Here is a 26,181-nt window from a genome sequence, read left to right as displayed (position 1 = left end):
AGGGTTAGGGTGTTTTAAATTATCATTAAACTAGCTGTCCTAAAATCTACAGACAGTGTATTTTCTGTTCTCTCTGTCGCTGGGCTCAGCCGGAAGCACAACAGGGGACACATTTCCTCACGGTAGCAGGTTGCTGCAGTACACCTGTAAACAATCCGCGTTTTAAACCCATATGAAGAGGTGTGCCCTGCCTCTTTTTTTGACGGCCGAGCCTACTTCCTGGTGGAAGAGGCAGCTCCTTACTCGGTGTTGTCGTAGTAAGTCTAGGGGGTAGCTGAAGTGAAGGTGGGGGCAGCTGTTTAAGGTCTGCTGTCGAGATACGGCTGCTATCTTAGCACACTTTTTTTTTGTTTTGCTCATTGGAGGAGAAACAAATAAATACAATGGGAAGCACAGTGATGGAGTCCGAGAAGGAGAGTTCAAAGAAAATGCCAAAGAAGAGGAGAAGTCTGCGGATTAACATGCCAGTGAGTCGGTGAAGTATCAACTAATTTGGCTTCTTACTGTGACTTTTAATAAAAGGGCGCGTTGGTGATCTGCAGGGGAAACCGGGGTAGAAACGAATGTCGTTTGCAGCCGTTTTTGCTGCAACTCGCCAGTGATCGCAGGCGACGTGGGAGCGCGTGCATGACTGACAGCTGCCTCCACGTTACGGCTTTCAAGTTCATTATTTTGTCAATCGCCAATAGATATGTGGTTTATTTTCCAGGCCTCTGAAAGGGGGCTCTGTTTGAGGTTTTTTGTTTTTTTGGGGGGGTGGAAACAGCTTTGCTCTCTTGTACATTTTAATTTTCAGAAATATTTTCGTCAACGTTTTCTGCATTAAGGCTTTGATATGATGTCACCGTAGCCAACTCCCTTGTTAGATCTGCCACAATTGTTTGTATTTAATGTCCAAACATGTGCAGGCTTATTTCTGAATTCATTGTGCAATGTCTTGCTTTACTAAAAATCAAAGTTGTTGTAAGAAATAAAAAAAACTGAAAGTGACCAGTGATGAGGACATCAGAGAAGACAAAGTATGATCATCCTATTGCCATTTTTGGGCTAAAAATGTCATATTGAAGTTAATTTTAAAACTCCAGTGATACTGAAATAATGCAGTAGTGTACTGCTGTACAGGTTGGAGAAGGAAAGAAAGAAAAACTCCCTAATCTGATGTTAGATTATGAATGCGGCACTGTTTTTGTGGCTGACACTCAAGTGCAATATGTTGGAGTTTATCACCACTCCGTGAACTTCTCCATCCTCAACAAGGTGGACTTTCTTGTACAGTTGCGTAAGGAATAACAGAATAGCTTCACGCAGTCAGATCATTATACCTTTGGCACAAAGCTGCCTCTCTGCTTCATCATCCATCTGCATTTCTTTAGAGAGGAATGTTGCGCCCAACCCTCGGTATGGGGAAGAAGTGCGCTGTGGTTTGACTTTTCCTTGCAGAGGTGTCCTCAGTGGTCAAACGTGTTGATCCTTTTCTTTCTCGCTAGTTGTGACACTGACAGTTTTGTTGAAAAAACTGCCCGCAGCAGCATGGAGTTCTGGGCACTCATTTTAACCGCTTATGACATGTAATTGATTTTCTTTGTGTCAATTTCCCAAAGGTTAAAACCTTCTCCTTTACACCCTCCTTGACATTCCTTGTATGTGCAGGACTTTGGTGCATTCGCTGCCCCTCAAGTGGAGACGAGTGACTCAACAAAAAGTGGCGCTCAGACGGTACGTGTAATAATTAATGTATTGTTATTTTAAATGTACTTGCCCCCTGTTTGTTTTTCCAGCATGCCTCCACCCCCCCATCACACGATTTAGAATGTGTACTTGGACCTGTTTGGTTTGGCTTTGGAAGCATTAAAGTGTTGATTTGGGAAAATAACACGCAAAGCCATCTTTACTATTCTGCCAACGCACTTTGGCTTACAGTAACATTACACCCACAGTGTCCAGGCACAGCTCGAACACATACTGGAAATTGATTTTATTTATTTTTTCTGAAAGAAAGCAGCCTCATCCAACTGTCTGCTCCTTATCATTTGTGTAGGACTAATCACCCACCGTAGCCAAAATGCATGTTGAAGATTTACTTGAGTAATATTTATGCAGCGATAGATAAAAACCTGTACTGTCTTGTGTTTGTTAGAGCCGAGTTGTATCCTGACAAAAAAAAACGCTGATAGCTCGTTCACTTGCCTTAACAAGCTCTTGCACAATGTGAGATTGAGATTTGTTGGCAAACGGAAGAGACGGGTGTGTGCTCTCACTGCTCAAGACTGCATCAGGATTGGTTTAAACCGAGTCGTGCCTATGGAGCAGGGCCAGCTTTAAAGGAAGTATCAGAAAGCAGACAAAACAGTCCTTCCTTTTTTGATTTATCTGGTCCCAGATGCACTGTTTGACCTTCATATCGGCACCTTTTCCCTTTCCCCCCCAGAGCAGCAGTTTTCTTTTTTCATGGCATGTAGTTCCTTATTGGTAATATTTATGCTGGCTCTCATGTACTGACAGTGTTACCAAAACAACCCTGTTGCATTTCACTGTTTGCAGTAAACAGTTTGCAGTAACCCCCCCCCCCCCCCCCCCCCCACGTACATCGTAATGCTTCACTGTATCAGATCCCACAAACGGTTAAATGATTTGTTGTTGGCACATTCAGAGCAGGCAGCAGGCACTGGTGGGAGGAGGCTCTCCCTGTCTCCTGCTAGATTGGCTGCCATCTCTCATGTTCTGTTTTGCTGTCTGCGCAGCAAATAGTGAAGGATTCCTGCACTTGTTTACATGACTCTGACCTTGCAAAAGCCGACGTATAAACACAGAGAACCATAATGAAAAATATTGTTTATGTAGTTTAAGCGCAGCGCTGATTGTCCAATAGTGAGCCCGGTGGTTTTCTTTTACTGACTCTCATTATCAGTGAGTGCCATTTAACACAGCTTTGCTAACACACTGCAGATAACACGGCATCTCAGTACAAGAGACATGGAGACAGGGTGGACAAAAGAAGAATTTTTAGTCCCTAAACATGATGAATCCAAAATTAGCTCCCCCAGACAGTCTTGAAAATGTTGTTATATTGTTATATCAACACATGTTGTGGCACATCTGCAACCGAGCCGCTTAAAGAGTTTGGCACACAGTATGAAATGTAGATAAAACGGAATGTGGGTGTTCGCAAACCATTTAAACCTTTTATAATTCACCGAAAATGTTCTTGCTTAGACTTTGGTGACAGCGGTATGTCTAAACAAAACGCCTGGAAATGTTATTGTTGCTAAGTTATATGATCAGGCAGAGCATTGCATACCTAATGAGGTCAATTATCAGAAAGTCAGTAACAAAAAGTGCGTTCGAGAGAGGCTGAATCTTCAGATTTGCTGAGGTTCATCGTTGTGGAAGACACAGTTCACTGGCAGTATGTCATTAAAAGTATTAAAGAATCCAGAAAATCTTTGACCAGCTGACAACCAACCATACAGAGTGGCAGCTATGTTGTGATGCTTTGCATGTTGGGTGACGGTCACCATACTTTAGCAAAGACACCTTTTTTTACACGTGCATGTTTCTATATAGCACTAAACACACAGAGATAATAAATACAAATCAATAAAGAATGTGAAGCTGACATCTCAGGTCGGTTTGAATGGATTTCATAGAGTACTCTGTTTACTCTGAGGGTTTACTTCAGATGCGCTGACCCTGAACTCTATCTTTTAACACTTTGAGTGTCGTGTTTCTACTCGCAAACTGTAGGATCAGCCTCTAAAATCATAGCTTAGTCCATCCTTTTTAGATTTTAAACACAACTGAACACCGCAAGTAAAAAAAAAAGAAACATCTTGAAACAAGTTTAATTTAAAAACACATATTTTATTATCAGTACAGTGACTCATAAAATCCACTGCGCATAAATCCTTAAAGTAAACCCAAAGCTGGAAGTAGTTGGAAGTACTATCAGATTTTGGCACAATACCTGGTTCGTAATGAGCAGATCTTGCATTCACTTTCTCCTGCCAAGGCCCATCTACGTTTGCCTTCATACTTACTCCAGGTCTTCCCTTGTCCACCAGAATAACTCATTTATGTATTTACTTTGCCACACTAAAAAGAACTATCCAGGCAACCATGATGGCAAACAGATGTAGCGAGAGAACAGCCCTCACGAGATCGTGCTCCTGTACCAGCATGCAACTCAGTGCGAGGTGTCTTCTTATTCTCGAAAGAGAATTTAAGAAAAGAAGAGGGGGGAAAAAATAAGCTCAGAGATTGGTCTGGTAATTGCAAGCAGTTCCTCCCTGACTGATAGATGCAGACCTGTCCTGACATGAATCTTTATTGTCCCTTGAAATGCAGCCCGAATTGTTTCAGTATAGGTACAGCTCCTGCTGCATTTTGTCATGACTCGAGGTGGCTGGTTGAGTCTGGCTATTTGAAAGTCCCCTATACGAGTTAAAAACTTTGCACAGTTATTTGAATTCATAGCGATATATCTGGCTGTCCACGCGCCAAAATTAGCATTTTACATTGCCGTCTATTAGGTAGCTTATCCAGCAAGCCAGATATTAGATCCAGAAATAATATATATCTCTCGACATCAGCCTCACTACATTACAAACAGACACGGTTCAGCAGTGGAAATAATTGCATGGGCTCAGGAACATGTGTGAAAACCGTGTAAGAAATCACATCCAAATGTAGAAGTTAAAACTCTACCCTGCCAAGAAAAAAAAAAAAAAATGGAAACGAGATCCAGAAACACAGGCCTTTTGATTGGCTTTGGGCTAATGTAAGATGAACTGAGGTGAGGTGGAAAAGTGGCCTGTGATCTGATCAAAACCTTAAATTCTTTCTTAGATCTTCAAAACAAACCAAAGGCCGGCACGAGTAGGCGCATTAGTGCACGAGGCATGGGCAAATTTTCCATCTGTGATAGTTTTCCCTTAACTCATATTCAACATTTAACCATTTTCCTCGCATACGTGATTGAAATCATTTCAAACCATTAAGTAACATGGCCATCAGTGAACTTTGCACATGAGACGCATTCTCATGCTGCTTTTTATGAGAGGCCATTAGCTGATACAGGGTGGCTATCTAAACAAAACAGTGACTTAAAGTGTGCAAAAAGAAGAAGTGACACACAAAGAAGTGCAGTCAGCAGTTTTCATTTCACAACAAATCTTCTCATTCACTTTGGCTCTTTGCTTTGCACAGTTTTCTGATATTTGCCTCTCGCTGTCACACAATACCATAGGTGCACTCTTATCATTGAATTATGCTTTTACACAAGTGCACGCAGGTGAATAAAACTGCCTCTTTTGCTCTCTCAGGGCGAGCGTCTCATTCGTTCAGCGAGCCCCATCAAAAGAGTTTCTGCAAAGAGCCCGACCAGCGTGCCCTCAACACCCCATTCTGCTCCAGTGCAGTCAAAGACCAATTCAGCTTCACCCAAGACAATCTTCCCCTATCCCTCCCACCTAACCTCTTCACCCAAATCCCCCCGTCGCCTAAGCTTCAGTGGTCTCTTCCGCTCCAATTCCACTGCAGCAAGCGTGAAGATCTTCTCCAGGACCAGGAAAGGTAAGTCTGCAAGCAGCGCTGACGCTCATACTGAACACTCTGCTTGGCTAGCTTCTAACAAAACCGCAGTGCTGTGACATAAGATGTCTGAGGAAGGCTTTTTTGTAAAGGAAGTTAGACACAATAGATGAAACTGTGTCATCTCAGATTATGTAGGTTTCCTGCTTGTGCACAAGGTAAAGCCACATGCAGGAACCCGTGTCAGCCGGAGTTCATGTGTTCACATCAACATGTGTTTTGCTGCCTGAGATTGAGCTGATTAGAAACACACACCTCCTAGCTTACTCTTACACTACAGAACATTGTTGTTAGTAAGGAAGTAGAATTTTTCCCTAAGGGGAGGAAAAAATAAAAAAAGAAATTCACAACTTTGGTACTCTCCAGCCCAGCGTGGTCACGAGGCTCGTCATCATCAGCTGTCTTTTTAGTGTTGTCAACAACTGTCTCTTGGAAAAGCAAGCGGTCGGCTTAGTTTGCTGCCTCAATCCAGTCCCCAAAATTAGGCAGCGCAGTAACAAGTTGTGATGTTACAAGTTTGGCCTCCTGCTGGTTGCAGGCCAGCCTTAATGCATTCACCAGCCACCATTAAGCTCATTTGGAGCATAATCGTAATGCGAAAATAAGGCGAAATGAGACAGAGTTTGTAGAACAAGGCCTTGCTTTATGAGCAGACCTAACTGGCAGATATTCATCTCTCGTGTCTCCATGTTTTCAAGTTGGTCGGATCATTGCATAACAAAAAACAGCCTTTTCCTTCATGAAAACAGCCCTGCTGGAAGCAGTGTCAGCCAGCTACATGGATGAGTCATGCGTTTTTGGCTCGTGCGTATACCCATTCTTCTGTGTTTCCTTGCAGAGGGTCTTTTTGGCAGTGGCTACTGGAACAGCTCAGTTAGGGCCAAACATTAAAAGAGTCGGCATGCCCTGTTTCCTCTGGAGGTTGTTATTGATGGTAAGCAAATCAAAATATACGCCAACTGCTCCACCCCTGCTAAGGCAGCTGCCTGGGATTACAAGTGTATAATGTGGTTGGAGACATTCCATTCTCTCTCGTGAATAATGATGTTCAACTAAAATGAGCTAGTGCCAGTCAAAATAGTGACTGAGTGAGCTTAAGCAACTGAGTGGGCGCCACAGATTTTCAGTTCATATTAGTGGGATATTTTTGTAGGCACACCCCTTTGGCCACAAGGGGGTGCTGAAGGCACAGTCTTTAAAACGAGTGTTAACGAAGCTGCCTTTGCTTTAAAGTCTCTTATTCATCATTTGAGAAACAAAGAACCATTTTTATTTTTTGGCGGACTTGCACGTGCTCCTGAGCGTCAGATTTTTTTGTCATTTGCACTCTCACTGGGTCGCAAATTTTCCTCAGGTGTATTTGTATCTATTTTTGATACAAATATGACGAGAAAGTATCTGCATTCCCAACTGCTTCTAAATATGTTTTCCCATCGCCTGGACATTGTCAGTCTCTCGCTGCGGCAGCGCTTCCATAGCCTTATCTGGAAGTGACCAGACTCTCAGGACGCTCAGCCATGCACAGTCCCCCCCCCCCCCCACCCGCCCACCCTTTTACTCACTGTCGCCACTGTGGGCTGTATGTTGTCAGTAAATAAAGAAAGTGGGTAGTTTTGACTGTCTTATCTCCTAAAACGCAGGCTGTACAAGGACAGGATCAGAGTTTAATAGACATGCATGCATATATCAATGTTTGGGACACCAAAAACACTTTAAATATCTCATGGCTCTGATATTTGGCAGTCCGAAGTCCAAACTGAACCGAATAGAACTGATTTTTATCAGGATAATGTAAAAGTTTATTACGTCATACATCATTGATATCTGAGCTTGTATTGGCCATTGAGCCGCTGAGTGGAGTGGAACACTTGCATAACATGTTAATTGAGATCTGTACTGGCCATGCTCCAACTAATGTGAGCAGCAAATACTGAGTGGGACATCTGTTGAGGGTAGGAGAGGGTAATGATACTGAATGGAAGCTTTCTGATCAGCTGACAGAACATGGGATGTCCCCCTGCTGTCATCTGACGGGGGGCTGGTCTCAGCAGTCTTAAAGGTCAGCCCCCCTAAAGTTACAGACACCTAACTGCACAAATTACAGAGAGGTTTGCCTCTGAATTACTTTTTTGATTTTCAAATTTTGGAGGCAGCATTGAACTCCGGAGGCATCCGGCCTGTGTTATCCTGAATAAGTGACATCACGTGATGACTGAGTGAAACAGATGTTCCTGCGCTGAATTCACTCTGTGGGAAAAGGGAGGGCGGGGAGAGGTGTCGCCAGAGCCAATCAGAGGAGTTTGCTTCACAGGCTGGCCTCCTTTTAAAGGCTGCTGACACGCGTGCTATATTAAAGAGATGCCACCCACAGCTGCACCTGACAATTTACAGCACTGCTGAGAGGGGTAAAGGCGCTGCTATCCGTCCCAGTTGTACTCTGCATCATTGCTCCTTGGAATTCACAGCTTTCGCACTCCTGTCTTTTCCATCAAATATATGAGCTGCACGCCGCTTTCTGCTGGCTCGTGCTCAGGGCTTTTTTTTTTCTACTTTTCATAGCCTGGATATACGGTCTAAGCGTATATATTGAGGACTTTTTGTGGCTGTCATTCATAAGAAGTCCAGAAAAACCGCTATCCTCGTCGACTGATTGAAGCAAATCTGTTCCCTGAGGACCATCTCGTCTCGATCCAGCTTCCATCAGCTGGATCTATTTTATCACTTGATTTTTTAGAACTGCTAAGAAAAATTGAGTGACTCTGGCTTGGGGCAGTTTTAAGCTGTGGTTGTGCTCCTTTTGTGATGCAGATGGTCATGATCAAATTTAGTTTTGAGCCAACAACCCACTGCTTTCCATGAAGAGGTTTGGCAGCCTTAGGAGAGGCAAGAAACAAAAAGAACAAGATGGGCTAGGAGGGAGGCATCAGTCCGAGGCAACGTGTTTGGCCGGTAATGTACTGTGCTCTTCACCCCCTGCTTTAGTCTTATCTCTAAACTGTCCCGCAGCTTTATCCGGTGCGTATTAATTGAAGACAGTCTTGTTCTAATATGACTTTAAAAACATTTATATTTTAGGATGATAAAAAGTCCACATCCAAGTAATACTGCATGAATATAGTTAGCATTAAACGTCATACACTAAAGACTAAAGACACTAAAGATAGAGCAAAATCAGCCGTTTTTCAGTTTTCAATTCATTCCTGTTCCTTGTCCTGCACGCACTGCTAAAACTAGTGCAGTGGAGATCAACGATTAGCTTTTGTGGAAATCGTTTTCGAGGGCTGCTGATTCATCTATATGCTCATTTAGATGTAGTTTGTGCTGCAGCTGAACTTCAGGAGTGTCTTTTATGTAGCTTGCACTAATTGATATAAATCACTGGGACAAAGACACCTCTTTGTTTGAAGGGTTTAGAGTTGAACACCACAAACTTTAAAACCATCACACAGATGATCACCACCTCTGTATAGGCTATTTTTGACCATTATCGACATATCTAATTATGTACACGACGAAGAGAGGCTCAGATAATTCTGCACTCGCTTGCCTGACTCATCCGTGCGTTTCAAACAGCATTTGGTAAAATGTGATCTAAGTATGAAGAAGCCAGTACGTCAAACTGTCTGCAAAATGAGATAAAATGACCTGCACAGGCTTTTTTTTGTTGTTGTTCTGTGTGTGTGTGTGTGTGTGTGTGTGTGTGTGCGCACGCGCGTGCAGTTTCAAAGCTTTGCTGCAGAAACTCGATACCCTCCTGCATAAGTCAGGATGCTCACTGGAGTTATGCCATTATTACTATGTAATGTACACGCCCCCACATGCAGCCAAAAGACACGTTTCATTGTTTGTGTTTTTGTCAAAGCTGATGTCGAGGAGATTAGGATAGGATTAGGATTTCAATAAAGAATGAATTAAGCACGGATAACAAGAACCATACACTGAATAAGCAATACAGCTCTAGCTTAGCAATCAAAAACAGTGTGCTGCCACCGAGACCCTTACAGGTTATTTTTTAATAAAACTGAATACATTTTAAATTGATTTAAAAAAAAAAAAGAGTTGAAAAGTCGCATACGAAGACTGCAGGACCAGACTGCATCAACTCTAACGGACTGTACCTCATAAGACAGCAGCTCAGACTATACGAAGGCACTGAATGCTGTTGGTTATGACCACTAAAGGTGCTACATATAGTTGAAGTCCTGCTAACACAGCTGATCTCTGGTTTCACAAGTGCATGTCATGCATCCGCACAAAGTATGTCAGGACACAGGCCAAAGATGGTAAAGCTGTGTGTGACGGGTTGACAAGGGGCAGGCAACCCCGCTATTGATTTGCCAAACTCATAATAGATGCATCTCCTGTAATTTTGCGATAAAGTGGCACGGTGAGCGATGCGATATCTTATAGAGAAGTAAGGGCAAAATTGAATAAGTCCGGTTTTTTTTTTGGTTTTTTTCTGGTAGTGGCCCTGTCATTGCTGCAGGGTAATTTATAGCCACGCTACTTTGTGTCACTTCAATGTCAGTATTTCTGTCCCATTTCCAAAGCGAGTTCAGAATAGCTGCTCCATTTGGAGCGCTTCATTAAAATGGAGCTGAGGCTGGCAGATCATGCCGAACACGATGTTTTTTGGACTTTTTCCCCTCTTCGTCGGGGCTTTATCTCCATTCCTCAGGCTTTCTTGACACGAACCAAGCCACCAGCGGGACGCTGGACAAACCGGGTCGACCAGTTGCTGCAAAGCAGTGGGCCGGCGTGCTTAAGGAGCGAAGCACTCGGGCAATCTTTGTGGGACTCAAGTGGAGCTTTATCACAGACTCCACAGTTCCTGATTTAGAGCCATTCTGGCCATAGTCGAGTAGATTAGAGGAGCAGAGTGCTGCCATGGTGATATACGTCTGAGAGTGGCTGTGTAAAATGTGGAGTTCTACGACGTGATGACACCTCAGCCTACACCGCGAGTCCTTTGATCCAGAGCTTGCACTGTGAAAGCAGGAACCGTGTTGTAGTTATTGTTCACCGTTTATTGGAAGGAAGCTGACATCTGCATGCCAAATTTAGCCGTGGCCAGGTAGACAACCGTCTCTGAGGTTCTCAGCTATACTTTGTTCATTTGAATGGCTGTAACGGCTTGTTTGTTGGATATCGGTGGTCTCAGTACTGAGAACTTAAGACATTCAGCTGGCTTCTTTTAGTCAGCGTAGCCCTGCATAACTGAGAAAACCCTGTTGACCCTTCAGGGGCCGTCCAGACTGAGAGGATCCACTTTTATGGCTGTTGTACTTGCACATCACTGCAGCAAATTGTGTTAATGCAATCAAAAGAGATTAGCCTGCTTACATGACTTTAAATAACTACAGTTTGTATCAGAATTACCAAAACAATGTTCTCGTTTTAGTCTTTAAACATAAGGATTAATGCCTGTCAAACTTTTCTAAAGCCCAGGGTCACGCCATCATCTTGCTAGTTTTGTAGAGTTGCCGAAAACCTTCCCAGATATACTAATTACAATGATACCTATTTTTTTTCAATTGTCCGAAATGTCTTTTGAAAGTCCGAAATTATTTTACGATCTTAAAAGATAATAAAGAAAGCGCCAAGTCTTAACCATGGAACTTTTGATTCCTTTAATTGTTTATTCTCTCCTTTTAAAGGCACAGAACGATGTGATGGAAATGGCAGTTTCTAAATGTCAGGCTGGATATCACTGAAGCTGTGTCCATTGCATCGTGTTTTTGGTAACTTAACTCTAAAATGAAACACAACGCACCGTGTTGGCTCTTTTAAAGATAGACCCGACTCTTCACAGCAACGCATCCACGTCCTGTTTCCTGGGTGGTGCCTGGCTGCTCCCTGTTAACCAGGCAGGGGAGAGGGCTCGCAGGCCCGCTGTTATCTGCTCCTGTGGAATGTGCCACAACAGCGTGGCTAAAAAAAGGCCAAACAGCGGAAGCTGGGCACACCAAAGAGGGCCAACTAAATGTCAGGAGATAGTGTTGAGTGCACTCGGAAAAATGTTCACTTAATACACAGAGCTGGCGCTAAAAAGGTTATTTTCTTTTTTTTTTAATTATCATTATTCTATATAATTACTGGCAGCAGCATTGTAGTTAATAATAAGGCTGTGAAAAAGTTATTTACAAGGTAATTAGGGAAGTCGCACATTATGGAGACCTTAAATTCAGCTCGCTCAGGTGAATAGTTCACTAACCTTTAAATGATGAAGCGTTATTCCTCAATTCAAAATATAGACTACCGATCCCAGTTTGTTTAGGAAGAGTCAAACCTAATATTAGCTCATTCTCCTCACGTGACACACATACTCTCAGCTTCACTGTGACACTATTAGTCAGGATAAAAGTCATCTGGTCATCTCGAGGGGAGGCCTCGTAACGCGAGCCGTTTGGCCCACATCGTCCCTGTCTCTTATTGTCTGGCCTCAGAAATATGTCTCTGGGGAGGAGCTGGAGCAGCGCGAGTGTCGCATGTCACCCCACATAAGACTGCGATGCCTGACGTCAAAGAGCACGCCGTCATGTGACGAACGCTCTCAGTCCAACGCTGCTGCAGGAGCAGCTGCGTCACAGACAGCTGACTGAACCAATGTGGATCTGCTTAGTTATAACAGCAGGGAACAGCCAGCTTCAATCACAGCATTATTTTTTTTTTTCTCCTGAAATTGATCCATCATTGATTGCTTTTTTTACTGCATTAATTTGCATTTATTTATGAGCTGAGCTGTGGACTGCACTCAGGGGACGTTCACGAGCACAGTCAGGATGTCGCAGGTGTCAACAGATGGTAGCGGTGTCACTGCAGTGTTGTTGGAAAATATGCCTCGAGTCCGGGGTTGCAGCGTATAATCAATCCATTTTTGAAACTTTTTCTTCAAATTGTTTCAAGCTAAATGTAAAGGAAATTAAAGCATTAATATGCAAACCACGCTCGTATTCCAGTGATCCCCCTTAGAAAATACTGTAGCCTCTGAAGTTTCCTTTTGCTGATTCGGTTTGTAAGTGTTTCTCATTTGAAGGGTTTCAAGAAAAATAGATAAATCAAATCTTACTTTCAAAATATGAATCCAGTTTGTCACACTTAAGTCATAATTCCTCTGTGCAAATGCGCTCAACTTTGATTTATTATAACTTTGTTTTATTAGTTGTTCGTGATGCAACCCAACTTTGGAATTTCAATTCCGTGTCTCTAATTCCTAAAATACAGCAGCCCATGGAGAGTCTCCAGCCATTCCTCGATGGCCTCAAATAAAAAGCTAAAAGAAAATGTGTTTAAAAAAACACCATATTATTGGGAGAATGAAAACAAAGTCTCTGCTCCCTTTTTACCTTTATGTTTTGGACTCAAACAGGCTTGAGATTTTTAAGTTTTTTTTTTTTTTGTTTTTCTCTGCCAAGGAAGCTAGTTTTCAGGTTGGTCAGGAGATGTGCTGGCAGAAGCAGGCTAATAATCAATGTCCCAAGTGGTGGTTCACTGGCAGAACGTTTGATACGCCAAGAAACGACTGCTGTGTCCAAGGAGTTCAACATCAGGAGGGACATTTTTCAACCCAGCGCCCTGACTCTGCTACAGAAAAAGTGTCCTCCGACATAGCTGCCAGGCAAAAATGAAGAAGTTAACCACCGCCAAACCAGCAACGAAAGTTAGCCACCTGCTGTTGTACAAGTGAAACAGAACAAGCCTTTCTCCAACACGTTGGAGTCGGATGGGATACTGTGCCCATTAATTCCTTGATTGGTTTAAATAAAAGTAGCAAATTGCAACAAAGAAAAAGTCGCTCAGCTTAAAATGTGTGTGAAAACACATTTTTAACCAATAAGCAAGACACAGAGCAGGTGAACTTTGGAGATGATCAAAGGAAAAGATGATGCTCGACACCACCGCAAGTGTTTCTGCTGTAATCCTGAATGGATGAACCAAATAGCAGCTCTACAATGGGCCTTTTAATTTTCTTTAACCGATTAACATTGTTTCTCATACTCGACTGGAGGATGGTGAAGTGGAGCGGGCGTATTCTATTGGTTGGAATCAACTTTAAATCACACACGCTGGTCTTAAAGCTACATGAAAAGCGTTAAATACAAACAAATAAATCAATAAATTGACCATATACAGTAATTACTGCACAACCCTGCCTGTATACATCGAGGACATTTGCATAACACTTGGGAGAAAAAAAGAATGATTATTAAAACTGGACTTTTGAAATAAATGTTAACATGTTGGCCCAAAATTGAGCTTTTCAAAACTGGACTGACAAACCCAAATAATGTGGTCGGGGATCTAATCAGTCCTCCGCATGTACACTCAGAAGGGCCTAGGTGCTCCGTAAATGCTCCAAAGTTCCACGTTTTTCAGACTGTCACTCTGCTTGAACAAAACCTGCTTTTTAAAGTTCATACGTCATGCTTATGTCATTAATTTCTTCATATGTGCTATCTTTGTGGCCGGGCTGGTGCATCCCTGTGGGTTCACTGCACTGCTGCTGCCTTATCTGAGCATCTGTGTAGCTTCTCTCTGTTCAGGGTGGCTTAGGTATGTACAAGATGTGAGAGCATCGATGACATCTGCAGCAGTCACACTGGCTACGCTACAGTTTTCCCAGCCAACCCTATCAACAATGCCAATGCTGAAAGCACAGAACAGATCGGCATCAAGAGGAACAGCAGATAAGCCGAGATATCCGCCCTGAACTTTCTATTCTTCTGCAGCTTCTGGATTTTCAACACCACCTACTACCCCGACCCAGGCGTCCAGCCAGCCTGTGTTCACCCAGGAGGCCCAGCAGAGCGGCCCCAGCCCCGAACGCCTGGAGACGAGCTCCCGAGCCCGCTCCCTCTCCACCCCCCCGGACACAGGACAGCGCCTCAGCCTTCCTTCTGCCAAACCCCCGATTCCTTCAACGAGCCCCGTGCCAACCTACACTACCTCACACCATGTGAGTCACAATACAGAAAGTTTCTGTGTACTTTTCATGAATATACCTAAATAATTACTGTTATTTGTTTACTGGGGAACAGTCCAGTCGGTGCGAGTGAGCTCTGAACAAACTGTGAAGACCTGACTCAGTCTTTATTATTTCTTGTTATTTATCCGCCGCACTAAGTCAGTGAGCCTTCTGTGTTCCTGGAAGAAAATGCATCTTTGCACTTATTCAGAATCACTCTGAATAAGGAAAAAGGAAGGAGAACGCCATGGGTCATGGGACGTTAAAGCTGATAACTGTTTTTCCTTTTACACGCCTTCTGTCTTTGACTCACACGATCGTTCCACTCGGAGTCATGAGAGTTTATCTGCACCGCAGCAAACAGAAAAACAGAAAAACACAGATTTCAATCTCAAGCCCTGTGATTTTAACTCCGGCTGTCTGCTGCACATTTTTTGTTTTTGACCAAATCTAAGGGAAAGTCGAGTTTCTGTCACAGGACTGAAGATTTCTTTTTTATTTGGCAGATTTCTTTCAGCTAGAAAGGGGAAAAACTAGATGACCCACTGTGCCATTAGGATGAATAATTATCTGATCTTTCCTGGTACGATAGTGGATTCTAGCCAGAGCTGGTTAATCGATATTTCATCACCAGTGATGTATACTATTGATATTAACACGCGGGGACTTCTGATTGTTCTTTTCCTCTCCCATGAACACACAAGGGAGCCTCACAAAATGATCAGCCGTAGCCGTCTGTTTACCTTGTGCCAGTTCCAGTCTCGAGCGATTGCTTTCATAGATTTTGTGCCCGTCTGTCTCCCTGAGGTTTGCTGTAACACAAAAGCAAGGCTGCGTGCCTGCTGTGGTGCAGTAGGGTCAGATTTATGAAAGTGCAGGGGTAATTTTTGGCAAGAGAAGTGCTGTGTCACCACTGCAGGGCGGCACAGAGGACTGTGGAGCATCTCTGGGCAGGTATGCAGGCCTACTTCGACAGAGGCTTGTACCGAGCGTGCTTGCAAAGTGGGAACCAACAGAAATCATGTATCAACAAGCACACTGTGAGTATGCTAATCTCCCAGCATGACACAGCACACTTCCAGCTGGAAACCCCGACTGCGTTTGCGTGGGAGATGCAGTTTAGCACTGTTTGTGCGGCATACCCTCAGCCTGCTGCCAGAGCCAAATCTAAGGGAGCTATTTGATAGATCTCAGGTGTGTGACTCGTTTTCTTTGAAGTAATGAATGCTTTGGACGTGACAAGGCATCCCCAGCTTCTTGCTGCTAGGCAACATAAGGGATTTCCTAATATGGAGAGGCACCCCGGTCTCTCAACATGGAGGGGTGTGTCCTCAGCGCGCAAAGCTTCCTGCTTTCTCCCCACGCTTCGACAGACATTTTTCCTTTGGCGAGTTTGGCGCGTTGAACACTGTCTGCTGCGGGTGATGTAGCTCTGTGGAGGTTAATTTTCTACAGTCTGCCCGTGGCGGCCGTGTGAGCTGCGCCGGTTTCCCCCCGCTGCACCAAATAGATCAGGACTGTTCCACTGCGCGTTCCAAGGGGTGTGTACGGGTGTGTGTGCGCGTGTGGTCTAATTATAATGTGTCGCCGCCGCTTGTAGCTCCACGGCACAGGGGCTTTAGTCACGTTACGCGCGAGTGCATGTTTGGAGTTGGAGTAGCTTTGTATACGTGGGTGTGACGCGACGCAGTTTGCTGTTGTGGTTTCCCTTCGCCTCACTGCACTCGGTTTAGTGGGATCTGCTGGGACCTGCAGGGAGAAAGTCGGTGTTACCTCTGCCTGCTGCTCACTCCCAACTCAATATAGTGTAAAGTTGTTATTTTTATTGTTGGTTTTGTTTGTTTTTGCGCTGTTGTGGGGATTTACTGCGCTCCACACTGCAACTTTCTGCCTTTTCCTCTCGCAGGTCTACGGCTTATTCGAAGGTATGCTGGAGAAACTTGAACTAGATGATGATGGTAAGTGTCCTCCTGTGATGTCTGCTGGGCCACTTCTCTCTTTGATACTTGCAACGCCGTAAGTCTTGGCTTAACACGGTGTGAGGTTGATCAGGATCTCTGAGGTATTGGAGTCGCGTTGCCAGTCTCGGATATATTTTAGCAGGCTACAGACCGAGTGAAATCTGTAAATAATGAAGCCTATTTCATGGAGATCCAGCTCTGAATTCTGACTATCTTAGATATTACCTCAAGGCATGTTAGAATAAGAGATTAAAATGAAAATGATCATGATAATGGGTTAGAAATTGGAATTTTTATGTGTTTTTTGTGATTTATGATCTGCTGTCAGATATCAGAGAGACCGCTTGGGTGTATAAAACAGACTCAACAGGCAGCCTCTCTGTTTTTATTAACACGTTGACACCCTTGCCTGCTGAAAGGGGTGTGAAAAGCAACCGTGCAAATTTTTTAAGCCTTTCGAAATCAGCTGGCCCGGCCAGACATCTTTCCTCAGTTAAAAGTAACAAACAAAAGGCGGAAAGTGTCAAATCTTAATCTGTTGTGGTTTGTTTTAACAGGGGAGGGGAAAAAAGCAGCATTTGCTAATCAAACCACCGTTTAATGTTCTATCATTTAATCAATTATTTACCTAAAGTTTTGCCACCTCATGATGGAGGGCGGGGGGGTACGTGAAGCTTCAAACTACGTCATCTGTTGAGGATTTTAGCGCGCGCATGTTTTTCCACTGTTTACATGCCTCAGACGGAGTGTAATTATGTGTACGATGGAGCAGGAAAGTGGCTGTAAGTGGTCCGTGGCTGTAATGGTTGTTTAGGTTGTTGTTTTCAAGCTCTCATTATGCATTCCCTGTGAGACTTCTCTTTCCTATAAAATAATCCCCCCCCCACCCTTACACACACACTTCTTTTCTTACAGCTGCTGAACCCGAGAGTGATATTTACATGCGCTTTATGAAATCCCACAAGTGCTATGACATCGTCCCAACAAGCTCCAAGTTGGTCGTGTTCGACACGGCGCTCCAAGTTAGTATTGCCCTTTTTGTTCTTGCGTTTTGCCACAACACTCGATTTAGTCAACACACAGTGAATTGGGAGCTCACTCAGTTGGTTTGAGGGGAAAAAATGTACGTGATTTTTGAGGCGTTTATGATGAGAACCAAAGCAGACCTTCATCTTAAAGCAGGCTGTTTAAAGAAAAAAAAAAAGTGGTCAAACTAGTTTGTCTGAGCTTTTTGTGTCGACTGGTTAAGCAAATTGTCATAAAGCTGTTAAACCCTAAACTGAGGAAGGACTGTCCTCTTTGGTTTGTAGATCTTTAACCACTAAAGCTGAGGGCTTTGATCGCTTATCTAAAGGTGAAGGAATACCAACACAAAGCAAAGCCGGGTTTAGAGTTCACCAGAGAGGTTATTTGCTGCTCATGAGGCAAATGCAACCCTGAGTTGTTTTTGGTTTCTTTTTTTTTTCTTTATGTATTTTATACGATGAAACGCTTTCAGAGCCCGAGATGATGCACAGAGGAGGCAAATGAAACCATCTCGGACCATTCAACTCTTGCTATTTTGGCTCGGCTGGAATCAACTGATTCAATTAATCAATGATCTTAAATTAATTGTTTATTAGTTTTGTGTTGACCAGCTTACAGAATAGTTGTTTTCCTGGACTCCAGCTATATAATCACAAGCTGTGCAGTATTCTAAACTGTTTTCAACCGCTCCTTGGCAGGTTAAGAAAGCGTTCTTCGCCTTGGTGGCCAACGGCGTACGAGCCGCTCCACTGTGGGACACGGAGAAGCAAAGCTTTGTGGGTAAGAACCCTGACATCAGACAGAAGCTTGAAGTCACTGCGATTCTTTTTAATGTCGTCCTCAGTTGAATGACTTAAATAGATCAAATTGATTCATTAAATTAAAAAAGGAATTTGAACATTTACTCATTTGGATTTGCTTTCGAAGCAGCTTCATAAAGAGACGACTTTGTTTGTTGCAGCTGGCTTTTGTAACGTTGGACCTGTCAGTTGGAACAAAAAGATTAGGTTTAACACTGAAATTTGATGTTATTCTTACTCTAGATTTGACTTTTCCCCATTTGAGTTGTTTGTGTTGTCCAAGCCACATTTTAATTCAAGGGAAAGAAATGTTAACTTGTTTTTATTTCTCTTTTCTGACATGAACATGTAATTGTTCTGCTGGTTTGCCATAAATTCTAACAGAGGAGATGCTGAGTATTGATTAACAGTTGGTCGTGGCTAATGGAGTGTGATGCTTTGAGTAGAAGTTATTAAAGCTGTCATAAACCGTTAAGCAAAGAAATAATTTGTATTAACCAGAGCATAGCAAATAAATAAATAAATAAGAGAAGCAATCCTGCTGACCGTCTGTTTGCTATCTGGAGTCAAAAGGTGAGCCAGTGGTGAATTGGATTTGTAGAGCTTTACTGCATGTCAGCCTGTGATGAATAATGAATGCAAAGTCTGTGTGAGAATAAAGAACGTGGGGGGTGGTGCGAGGCAGCCATGTGTTGTTTGAACCGCACCCTCATGAGCAGCATTTCTACCCTGCTGCACAAAGCCTGCAGGCTCGGTGCTTTTATTGGTTCAGCGAGTTTTAACGCCTGTTTACATCACAGGGATGCTGACAATCACAGATTTCATCATCATACTGCACAGATACTATAAGTCACCGCTGGTAGGTCTATGCCACAGATGTGGTTAGCAGTATTCCATCAAGATTGACCCTTTTTAAACAAACAAAAAATATATATTTTTTAAACTAATTTTTCTTTTTTTAGGTGCAAATTTATGAATTAGAGGAACACAAGCTTGAGACTTGGAGAGGCAAGTATTCTGTCATGTTTTTGTTGCACACATAAAATGTTTCTTCTGCACTAAAAATGTAAAATAATTATTATTATTATTATTTTTTTCAGAGGTTTATCTTCAAGCGACATTCAAGCCTCTGGTTAACATATCACCGGAAGCAAGGTACGTTTTCTCGAATCACCCAGTAAGCACCGATGTTTCGCTGCATATTTCCGTGTGCGTGAGCTGATTTGACCTTGCCATCGGTAACTAATTCCTATGTTTGCTGTGTTTGCAGCCTATTTGATGCTGTGTACACCCTCATCAAAAACAAAATTCACCGCCTGCCTGTCATTGACCCTGTCACAGGGAATGCACTTTATATTCTCACACACAAGAGGATACTCAAGTTCCTCCAGCTGTTTGTGAGTCCAACAGACCCTACACATCGCTGTCAGTCTATGGCTGGATGAGTGTCCAGCTGTCATTGCATTTTTTTTTTTTTTATATTAAATTGCTCAGGCTATGAGTGTTCAAGGTGCTCCTCATGGTTTGTCTCATTTTCCATTTGTTTGCTGCCCCCTAGTGGTTGAGGTGGATGTTCGTTGATAAAATGTCAGAGAAACATTATGTTTGTAGGGAGGACTTCCTGCCTCATTTCATGTTTGTATTTCCCAGATGTGTGAAATGCCAAAGCCAGCTTTCATGAAGCAGACTCTGGGTGAGCTGGGCATTGGTACATACCATGACATTGCTTTCATCCACCCAGACACACCCATCATCAAAGCACTCAACATCTTTGTGGAGAGACGAGTGTCTGCTCTGCCTGTGGTGGATGACTCGGGTACGATCACTAATAAACACAACTGGAAATGCAAATTTTTTTTGTTTTATTGTTGGATAAACATTTTATCTTCAACAGTTCTTTTTTTTTTTGTTCCCTCTCGCAGGCAAAGTTGTGGACATTTACTCCAAGTTTGATGTGATTGTAAGTGTAAATTTTTTTAGGAGACAAACACATTTTATTGGTTAAACTGCTCTGGAAGCTGGTTTTTCAACCTTAATGCGCTTGTTGGCAGAACTTGGCTGCAGAGAAGACCTACAACAACCTGGACATTACAGTGACGCAGGCTCTGAAACATCGCTGTCAGTACTTTGAAGGAGTCATGAAGTGCCACAAAATGGAGACGATGGAGACCATTGTGGACAGAATAGTCAAAGCTGAAGTGAGACGAAGAGCTGTGTGGATACGGAATTACTGAGAAATAACCCGAGGCCTGATTTCAGCTGCAACTCTTCTTTTTAATCCCAGGTGCATCGGTTGGTGGTGGTGGACGAGCGCTCCAGTATCGAGGGCATTGTGTCCCTGTCAGACATCCTCCAGGCGTTGGTGCTCAGCCCTGCAGGTATAGATGCTCAGCATTGATAGCCCCAACTTCCCTTCTGTCCTGGACCCTGAGCTCTCTCCCCCCCACCTTCCCCCTAACTCTGGCCCAGGTAGGAAATGCACCTGTTTGACCAATGGCTGGTCACCGCCTGTAGCTGGCTCTGAGGAGGCATGGTGCCCGTCCGACGTCCTGCTTGTCCTTCTTTGTGCAGCAGTGCTTTGTGGATTCATGTGTCAGGACCAGAAGTCACTGATTGGGGGAAAAAAAAGCAAAAAAAACTCTGGGTCGTGCATGAATTGACTGTCTGCTCTCCACTGAAATTTATTTCTATATTTGAGAATGTTGATTAGCACACGGTGGCTTCTGTTCTGGTGGGATGAATGAACAGAAAGGTACTTCATCCGGTGCTTTAAGCTTCTTTAACTCCATGTGTTTTAAGTACAGTTGTTTATTCTGGTTATTTTGGGAGAATTGTGGCTAGCTTGAAACAGAACTGCGGAATTTGCAAAGAAGTGTTTTCAGTGTAATTATTTCTCAAAGAACTTTCTGAGATCAATAAAACCCTTTTTCAACTGCTTAAAAAACTCCATTAACACCTACTAACACCAGGCTTTTGAGTGCAGTGTGGAAGTGTTTTTTATCAGCCTTCAGTCCTGTGTCAGATAACGCCAGCCTCGGCATGGCACATATGGGAATTGAACACGCTGCTGTACAAACAAATATTGACTGAGGATGCTGAGGGCAGGGCTACAGTAATGGGCAAAGCTCACTTTTACTTTACAGAAACGCACATCTAACAACCGCAATGTCTCATGTGGAGGCTCTTTTTTTTTTGTGTGTGTGAGCAGGTAGATCCATGTTCATTACTTACTTGAAAGAGATGATAGCGAGATGCATTATGGGAAGATGGCAGGAAGGCAATACGGTCCTCTGGTTCTGATGGGGAAACTTTGGGTCCAGATATTAATTTGGAAGTTACTGGGAAAGCTACAGGAAACACAATATCGTGTACCTATATTATTGGATATTGGGTTTTATACGATTTACAAATTATTTTTCAACTCACTTTGCCAATAACCGATACTGCACAAAACACGTCAAATTCATTCATGACAATCGTTTTTGAACAACACGTGTAAGATATTTGCATCCTATCCTACTTAAAACAGACATGGATGATGTTCTCCCTGAGACGATCATAACAACACCCACGTGTGTTGGAAATTACCGCTTGACAGGGAACCGTGTAACAGGGCTCAGCGCAGTCCAAAAATCGACAAATGAAAACGGCTGGTTGTCCATAGCCATACACTCCGTCAGTTTTTGATTCATGACCTTTGCCCTCGGGTGGTCGCGGCTGTATTTCCTGGCTTTACCCAACGCTTGGAGAAGACACTGCTGGCGAGGTTTTGCTTCGCCGCCGGTGATCGGTTTCTCCTTTCCTTCCTTGCCACCATAAACCCGTTGTGGAACGTTTGGGATGACGGTTTCTTGAGATGGTGAATTAAGTTTGCAGTGTTGAAAGGCTCCTCCTCGCATCACAGACGCTGAGTAGTCATTTCTATCCGTTTCCGACACATTTTAAAGGCAATATCGGCCGATAATGTTGTAGCGTTTGGCAGCAAAGAACATAGTTGCTTTGATCAACGTACGGTTGCTTCCTTTTGTTTTAAATTGGATTCTTAAGCTGTGAACCTCATTCAGTGACCTAAACACGCTTCAGTAGAAGTGCAGTGATGCCAGATTTAAGAAGTTTGTCGCATTTCGTGTGGAGGCTGAACGCTCAGGTGACGTTTGGCTTGTTCCAGATGCAGCTGCATTTTTGCTCGTTGCGAGCTCTGTTCAGATGTGATGCATGTTTGAAAGCAAATAACAAGTTTGAGCAATTGAAGGGATTTTCTTTTTTTTTTTTCAGTGTTAGAGGTTGCTGTTTGCTCGCATTGAAACTCTGAGTTGCATCGTGCTGCAAAAAAAAAACCTAGTGCAAAGGCATTGAATTCACAAACTCTACCCAGGATTTATTGACATGTTTATATCAGCTTCATCTGTTCATTGACTCGACTTCAACCTAGTGAGACTGCTACAGCTTGTTACTGCGTCTAAACAAGGCCCTGCAGGACAGCTGTGGAGGAGTTGAAGTGTTTGTTTTTTTTAAAATGGGGAGTTCATTTTAGGCCTACATGTCCACAAGGTGTACAGATCAGATAAAAATTAAATCAAGCACAGATAATTAAAAAAAAAAAATCGCTCTGCTTTTATTGAGTTTTTATCTCTCCTAGTTGTGGTCTTGTAAGTGCAGGGGCCCGACTAGGGGAAAAATAAGATTATCAATGCTCAGATAAATAGAAATATGTCAAATCTAGGTTTTGGGAGAACGTGGAAATACATTGATTGATTGTAAAGTAAAACCAAACAGGCATCTAGTTAAAACAACATTGGCAAAATACAGTCCCAAGGGGACCAATCTCGATCTTGGCCTCGATGTCCCCAAATGAAAACAAAACGACCCAAAAAAATCAATAAAAACAGTATTTTATTAATGAATGTTGAGGCCAATGGAAGCCGTGTATTTTTTCCATTGGACTTTAATGCTTTTTACATTACAAACGGACAAGAAGTTGTTCCTTCCTGCGATGTGTTGGTCGTGATGACAAGCTTCAGATCAGCCCTATAAACCAGCAGTTCCCTCTCTGTTATGTTGTTGGGTGTCTGATTTTCACAGAGGGTGTGAATTTAATTGTGTGTTTTTAATTCTCAAAGTCTCGCGGCGTGACATTATGGCCACTGAACACTGAGCTCCCGTCTGTTCAGCAGCGTATTTATCACGGACCTCACGGTGGTGCAGTTCTAACATTCTCCTGCCATTTTCTTCTCCTCCTCAGATGCCTGTAAGGAGGAAAACCTGACTGACTGACCGAGAGAGCGTTGCATCAGCTTACATGGTGGGAGTGAATAAACAGAAAGGATGAGATGGGGAGTGCGAGGCTGAGTGGAGCCAGTCTGAAGGTCCCAGAGACGTACGATATATATATATATGGCCCGAAGTCCAAAGAGCGAGACAGATGAGTGACGTGGAGCTCTGCACCGAGGATTGATTTTTCTGTATTTATTTTCCTCTCCAACACCGATCGGATGCTCAGATATTACATTAGAAATGGGGTATAAAAAAAAAAATACACTCACAAAAACATGATAGTCAACTTCCAGGGAAAGTGCCGTTTAAATAAACTCCCAATTTAAAGCGAATAAGGCCATCAACCTCCAGGTGAATGTTCACAGAGGCAACATATTTGATTTGGTAGCACCCTTCACCTACAGTGAATTAGCACCAGTATAGTGCTCAGTCTTTAGTTGTGCCTTGCTCCTCCCCCCCCACATACACAGCAGTGTGGTCCTCCAGGATTTCGGTTGTCAACTAAGAGCAGTAATTTGGGATTTTAAAGAAATTTCTGAAGTACGAATGTTTGACATCAACAGACGTGGCAAGTTTTGCCTTCATCTCCTGAAATTTGCTTTCATTTTCTTGCCTTCTTTGTGATTAAAATCCAGGATTCCCATTGTGTCTTGTCTCTGTTGAAAAGAAACAAGTCGTGCAGAGCTCTGAAGAAAGGGTCCTATCAGCTCAGGGCTTCCTCTTCATGACTTAGTGATTCAGTCACAGACTTCAGAATGGATTTTTGTAAAGTTAAGATGAGACAAAAAAAGATATAAAAAAAAACAAAAAAACACCAACAACTAAAAAAAAAAGCCTTTTTAGAGGATTTTACATTCATTTACATTCATACGTGTTTTTTGATGTTTCCGATCATTTTGATGCTCACGTGTAAAGCGGCTCGTTAATCTCAGCTGTAGCTCGGCAGGACTCATCTCGTGTCACAGAAAGCTTTATTTTTATGAATGTGTCAACATGCTTAAAGAGACTGCAGTTTCAATGTTATTTTTGTAAATATATTGTGGCAAAAAAAATGTCTAGTTCGGAGAAACTTTGTATCAAATCAACATGTACTGTAAACGTGCAAGCATGACAAACTACACTTCAGCAGAATGAATGTTCTTTGTTTTACTTTTTCTATTTTTCTGGCTGCAGAAAAATAAACAGACACTGAATGTACTTTTTTTGGTGGTTTTCTCACTCAATATATCAGTATATATATATAATATATATATATATATTATACATGTGTGTGTGTGTGAGTTTGCTACTGATATTGCAATAATGTTATTGCAAATTCTTCCAAATGAAAGTAACCCTTTTCACTTCTTTATATAGCTTTAATTCATCGCAACAGTTTTCTATGCATTTTTTTTTTCATCAAACTTCGAACAAATGGGGAAATTTGGTCGTGAAAATGCAGCAACATGTTTGAGAGTCATTTTGTTGTGCAGGATAAAACAAACTTGCACACAACTACTTCAGATGAACACAACCAAAATTCTTTTACCGTAGTGTGAGAACCAGGAAAGTGATAAATATTTACGCTATAATGGAAATTCTGGCAGAAAAATCATTTTTGATAACAAAATGATGATGTATTGGTCGCTTTTCTCTGTGATGCATTGGCGACACGTCCAAGGTATCCCGCCTCTCACCCAACGGCTGCTGGGACAGCTCCAGTAACCCTGATTTAGCCAAAGTGGGTATAGAAAATGGAGCGATGGATTTAGAAATTGATTTGCTGCAAAAGTTCATTCGAGGATCTTTGTTCTGTACAAATGTGTTGAAAACTACGTTTTTATCAAGCCGTGACCTCAAGCTTGAGGTGCAAAGCTTAAAAAGTTCACAACCTAAACTCGTAGGCATATGTATCCTACATGATTGGAGGCCTAAATATGTCACACATTTAGCAAGGAATGAATGGGATATAAACACGTATGTTGCTTTTGCTGCAGTGGTTTCTGCTGTCTGCTCTCATGTTCCGGATCCGATTCAAACACATCCGTGTCTTTGAGAAGTCTCTATTTCCAATCAAGAGCTTAAGCTCATGATAAGTGGTTAGTTTACAGTTTGGAACCCCCACACCTGCAAGAGGAAGCAGTTTCCCTCAAACTAGAGAGAGGAGCTAAAGCTGCTTCTTTCAAATGGAGAGAGCATGCAAAGCTTCTCTAATGAAGACAAAATCGAAGTATAATCAAAATGAGCTTAATATGTCCCAGAGCTTTCTGTATTATCATAAAACATTCCAGCCAAATCAGCTTCACTTCACTGGATGTTAAAAAAGCATCAGGCTGTGTTTTCCACACGTCTGCGTGTAAGAGTTTTCTCACTTTTAACAGCTTGAAGACATTTTTGATGCCAGTGAGCTGCAGCTGGCGGTCGCCCCACACACTTTCCAAGTCTTATTTCCTGCTGATTACCATATCATGTGAGATTTAGATGCTTGTCTCACACATGGAGCCAACGCTTTGCCAAGCAAGCACAGCTGCAAGGTCCTCACTCTCCTGTAAGCTGTTGAGCTCTCAGCCCTGCAGCCTTTTTCTGC

General features: G+C 42.8%; 1 protein-coding gene across 3 annotated transcripts; it reads left to right on the top strand.

The window, feature by feature from the left end:
- The first annotated feature begins 183 nt into the window (after positions 1-183).
- Positions 184-24,812, top strand: LOC140269288 (5'-AMP-activated protein kinase subunit gamma-2-like). 3 transcript variants are annotated; one of them, XM_072364318.1, is made up of 16 exons: positions 184-467; positions 1,651-1,716; positions 5,322-5,571; positions 14,319-14,545; positions 16,461-16,512; positions 17,431-17,537; positions 18,240-18,321; positions 19,142-19,200; positions 19,304-19,349; positions 19,442-19,496; positions 19,612-19,738; positions 19,992-20,157; positions 20,264-20,301; positions 20,393-20,539; positions 20,626-20,719; positions 23,584-24,812. In XM_072364318.1, exons 1-16 carry the CDS (start codon positions 384-386, stop codon positions 23,613-23,615), a joined length of 1,632 nt encoding a protein of 543 aa, XP_072220419.1. In that variant the 5' UTR covers positions 184-383; the 3' UTR covers positions 23,616-24,812. The 3 variants fall into 3 exon arrangements, with proteins under 3 accessions (XP_072220419.1, XP_072220420.1, XP_072220421.1); XM_072364319.1 differs by lacking the exons at positions 184-467; positions 1,651-1,716 and adding an exon at positions 8,398-8,538 and having other exon boundaries at positions 5,520-5,571; XM_072364320.1 differs by lacking the exons at positions 184-467; positions 1,651-1,716; positions 5,322-5,571; positions 14,319-14,545 and adding an exon at positions 15,982-16,095.
- Positions 24,813-26,181: the final 1,369 nt, after the last annotated feature.

Source organism: Leuresthes tenuis, unplaced genomic scaffold (assembly GCF_036924035.1).
Source record: "Leuresthes tenuis unplaced genomic scaffold, fLeuTen1.0.hap1 SCAF_14, whole genome shotgun sequence".
In the NCBI taxonomy this organism is placed as follows: domain Eukaryota; kingdom Metazoa; phylum Chordata; class Actinopteri; order Atheriniformes; family Atherinopsidae; genus Leuresthes; species Leuresthes tenuis.
This window is presented reverse-complemented; position numbering and strand designations above follow the sequence as displayed.

Bases quoted from the DNA above. Each gene is read 5' to 3' on its own strand.
- LOC140269288 (XM_072364318.1), top strand. From the start codon at position 384: ATGGGAAGCACAGTGATGGAGTCCGAGAAGGAGAGTTCAAAGAAAATG. The intron at 5,572-14,318 runs GTAAGTCTGCAA...ATTCTTCTGCAG, and splicing joins CTTCTCCAGGACCAGGAAAG to CTTCTGGATTTTCAACACCA. The intron at 20,540-20,625 runs GTGAGACGAAGA...TTTTAATCCCAG, and splicing joins ACAGAATAGTCAAAGCTGAA to GTGCATCGGTTGGTGGTGGT.